The sequence below is a fragment of the Lonchura striata genome, chromosome Z (genome assembly GCF_050655825.1).
Source record: "Lonchura striata isolate lonStrDom1 chromosome Z, ASM5065582v1, whole genome shotgun sequence".
Taxonomy (NCBI): Eukaryota; Metazoa; Chordata; class Aves; order Passeriformes; family Estrildidae; genus Lonchura; species Lonchura striata.
The window spans coordinates 82,068,305-82,072,252 of record NC_140740.1 but is presented as its reverse complement, the minus strand read 5'-3'; the positions used below and the strand labels follow the sequence as shown (position 1 = coordinate 82,072,252).

Genomic DNA, 3,948 nt, shown 5'->3' with positions numbered 1-3,948 from the left:
GGGGGGTAAGAAAAAATGCAGAAGTAAGTGGGACAAAGTGCCTCAGCGTGAGGGCAAGCCCCGCACCCGCACGGGGATACGCCGCCCCTTACCGCACCGCCGGCTCCCTCCATCTCCCATCGCCGGCCGCGGAGGATCGCAGCCGCCCTCCCGCCGGGCCGCGCGGAGCCGGGCTGTGCTGTGCCGTGTGCCGAGCCGAGCCGAGCCGAGCCGAGCCGAGCCGAGCCCGGCCCGCAGCGGAGCCGCGCAGCGCGGCGGCCCCGGCGCGGTGGGCGCGGAGCGGCGGGGCCGGGCCGGGCGGCGGGGCCGGGCCCGGCGGGGCGGGGCGGCCGGCAGGGCGGGCAGGGGACAGGGGGCGGGGTGGGCGCGATGAAGGGGAGGGGAGCCGGGGGAACCACGTGCTCCTCCAGAAGGTTTTTAAAATAAATAAATAAATATGAGGGAATGATTTCAGGATTAGCAAAGCAATGGAGTGAAAAGCACAAGCCGGACCGCGTGCCCGCTGCAGCGGCGCTGGGCAGGAACGCGAGCAAAGCCCGCGGGGGCTGGGACATGCCGTGCTCTGCTCTTAAATCCCCTCAGTGCGGCTCGCGGTTGCTGGGAGAGGAAAAAAAAAAACAACCGACCAAAAACCCAAACAAACAAACAAAAGCAGACGCCTTTTCCAGCCCCGGGGCTTTCTCTCGCAGTTCTCCTTCGAAAAGCAGAAGAGCGCAGATGTCTTTGGAGTAACCCCATCTGAACACTCGAAACCGAATTTCCACTTTAGTTTGTGTTTTTTTCACAGTTCGCTGGAAGCTCTCTTGAACCGTCAGGTTTTAGAGCACTCACCCACATCATTAGAATTTCTCTAACTAGGACCTCTGAGCCTTGTTCCTTTAAGTAAAAGTGGGGTTTCCCTATCAAAATCTGTGCTTTGGAACATACTCCCAAATCTCATTAGCCCAGTTAGAGGAGTTAACTGCACAAGTAGCTGACAGACTGCATAAAGAAGGATGTAAATTTCCGTAAATTCAGTATATCTGTGTTTTGTTCAGCAGCAGCCGAAAACTTCTTTGGTTTTAACTAATCAAATTTGAGGATAGGCTTTCTGGAACAATCTCTGAGGACCAGGAATCACTGAACACACTGTATGTTCGCTTCGTTCTGAGCATGGGTAAAAAAACCTGTGTGTTAGGTGAGGCAAGGTTGTTCTCTAATGCAGTGCTCTTCTGAAAGGCTTTGGACTGTGCTGGTGGTAGAAGTGCATCACCGTGAAGTCACTGACATAATAGTGCCACACCCAGACAACAGCATCTCTGTGGCTGAGGAGACAGCCTAGCCCTGCCTTGTTCCCCACTGGCCTCACAGCTTAGTGCCAGAGCCACCCTTCCTGCCAGCACTGGGCAATCTCAGCTTTCCTCCAGACCCACAGCGGAACAAAAAATCCATTTACAACAGGATAAAAGTATTTCCAGGCATAAAGCTTAAAGCACCTTGGCCTAAAGCTTTCCCTGTTTGGCAGTAAGACAGGGGCAGCAGCACCATCTCTGGGCTTTTCCATCTTGTCCGGGGGTTCCATCCCGCGGCAGCTCCCTATGCTCTTCCTAACAGGACTGTGGCATGCAGAGTTTGCACTACTTCTCTTAGACTGAACCCACTATTTCTCACCACTTCCAGCTCCACGTTTACCCAAACAGTACTGCCCCTGCTTTACACCCATATCACCTGGCAGCAGATTGCACTGCTTCTGTCATCTGGGTGTCAGTGGCATACACTGTATTTCAGAAGGCATTCTGCTTTTCCCCTCTTGTGGGGATGGCTGAGCGTCTCACCTGCTCCCCAGCACCACAAGCTGTCTTCAACCATCCATCCCAGGAGCAGCACAGGACCTGTCCCCTGCCCTGCTCAGCAGCACTCCAATACACTTGTTTCTGTCCTCTGGGAACAGGTGGGTGAAAACTTGTGTTTCCATCCCCAAGAGTCCTGAAGAGGTCTCTGTGATGCAGCTCCTCCATGCCCATCCGCTGTGGCTGAATTTCACCTACAGGGCTGGGGGATGTGCTGAAGGACTTCACCCCTCTCCCCCAGCCACAGCTGTGACGCCAAACATGTTTTGGCCTCGCCAGGGTTTTGTCCCATCTGTCAGACACCCTGGGGGCCCTGGGAGGCAGTGTGGGGGCACAGGCTGCAGATTCCCCATCTGTGCCACGTCTGAGACGGCTAATGCAGTGGAAAAAGGAACCACCCAGCGCCTGGAGTTGATGCACTCTGCCTGCCTCTTCCCTGACAGGCTGAGGTCATGCAACTGCAGGCCAGGAGGCAGCTGCGAGCAAAAGCAGGGCTGGAATCATACTGGTGATGTCCCTTGCGAGGCACATCCCCTGCCCTGGGCACCTAGGTGTCTGATGCAGCCGCTGCACTCAGTTTGGAGCTTCCCCCCCCTATTTGTGTTGAGAAAAAATTGACCTTTTCTCTCTTATCCAGGCATCTGGCCTGAGTCAGCCAGACATTTTGGCTGCCAGGAATATGCTGTGTGCCAAAGGACTGGAAAAGGAGAGCATTTGCCAGCCTGGGGCAGGATGGTCCTGCAATCCTCTGCTACATGGGCATCTAGCTCCTGGCTAACTTCACTGCAAAGGAGGGTGATGGAGTCCTGAAAATTGGCACAAACTGGTGTTACTTACACCACTGATCATTGTTTTTTGCAGAAGTGCCATATTAAATTCTAAAACATTTCTGTGAATGGGCAATTAGCAGAGAAATGTGGTGGGGTTACTACATTTGTGAAGGAAATCTGTATTTTTTTTATCCAAATGTTTGATATAAATTTCCAGGTAGTTATATTAAAACAAATAAAAGTCACCAAAAGCTGACACAAAACCTGGCAGCCTTCTAAGCAATTGTGAGATACATATCACAGTTAGATAGCATTCTTAATTGTTAAAGAATTTAGTCATGAGCATACAGCATACTATAATACATGGTCAAAACTGCTTCTGGTCACAACACGGGTCATAGGATGCTTTCTCTCATCAGCAGGGAAGCACCTAAGTGGATACTACATGGATTGAGCATTGCTATGTCACTGCCTGTTCCAGCCAGATGGCACCAGTCTTTTCCCCTCTACTAAGACAAAATTGTCTGGGTCAAAAATTCATAGCTGAAAATACCCTACCTCACTATGCCACCCCATAATGAAGAAAATAAATAAGAAGGAAAAATAAAAAAAGGAGTTTATTAAAATCAGTGTACTGCAAAGAGTAACCAATGCATCAACTCTGTTATTTTTTGCCAATAAAGTTGCTGTCTTGCGCATTATTCTCCTCTCACAGGGAAGCAGTACAGGAAACTCACTTCCAAATAATCTTTCCTTATTCAAAAGACAGAAAACCACAATAAGCAATCATCCAGGTACTCACCATAAAATTTCTCACAACATTGCATTTCAAATCAGAGAGAGTCTCTTTTGTCTTGAGTGAGAAGAAAGCTAGGGATATAAAAAAATAATATCATTTTAAAAGCCTAACCAGAAACACCACTATCTACAGATGGAAAGACAGAGTTAATAATTTACTGGATTTTCCTCATGTGTCTGGATTTTCTGGAAACAGCTGGGAAAACATTTTTTTTTCTGTTTTACTCAGAAAAACATAGTTACCATCACAACCATTTTTTTTTTCTGAATTAAAGGTGGAAAAGAAGCTGCAACACCACAAAGGAGAACAGCAAACTTGGAGTTGAGGTGCAGAGTAAGAAAAACAGCATGTGTAAAGATGGTAACCTTCCTATTGGCTTTTTTTAAGTTTAAAGTAGCTTTTTTTTGAAGTTTAAAGTAACCTTCTGTTTAGTATTTTTTTTCTATTCATTTTTTTTAAAGAGTCAGGTATAGTAAAACCCAGGGTGACAGCTACAGCATGAAATGGGTCAGTGGCTAGTTAGCCAGTTTCACTGTGACAAGGTGTATGC

At 48.9% G+C, this 3,948-nt stretch overlaps 1 protein-coding gene across 3 annotated transcripts in view; it reads right to left on the bottom strand.

Moving 5' to 3' along the window:
- The window catches only part of PSD3 (pleckstrin and Sec7 domain containing 3), a 119,140-nt gene extending 115,636 nt beyond the window's left edge, over positions 1–3,504 (bottom strand). The window contains exon 1 of one of the 3 annotated variants that reach the window (XM_021534826.4): positions 3,402–3,504. In XM_021534826.4, the coding sequence (XP_021390501.3) occupies positions 3,402–3,404 (3 nt within the window). In that variant the 5' untranslated portion in view covers positions 3,405–3,504. Of the gene's footprint in view, positions 1–92; positions 249–3,401 lie in introns of those variants that run through there. The other 2 variants (XM_021534824.4, XM_021534828.3) reach the window with 2 other exon arrangements.
- Positions 3,505–3,948: the final 444 nt, after the last annotated feature.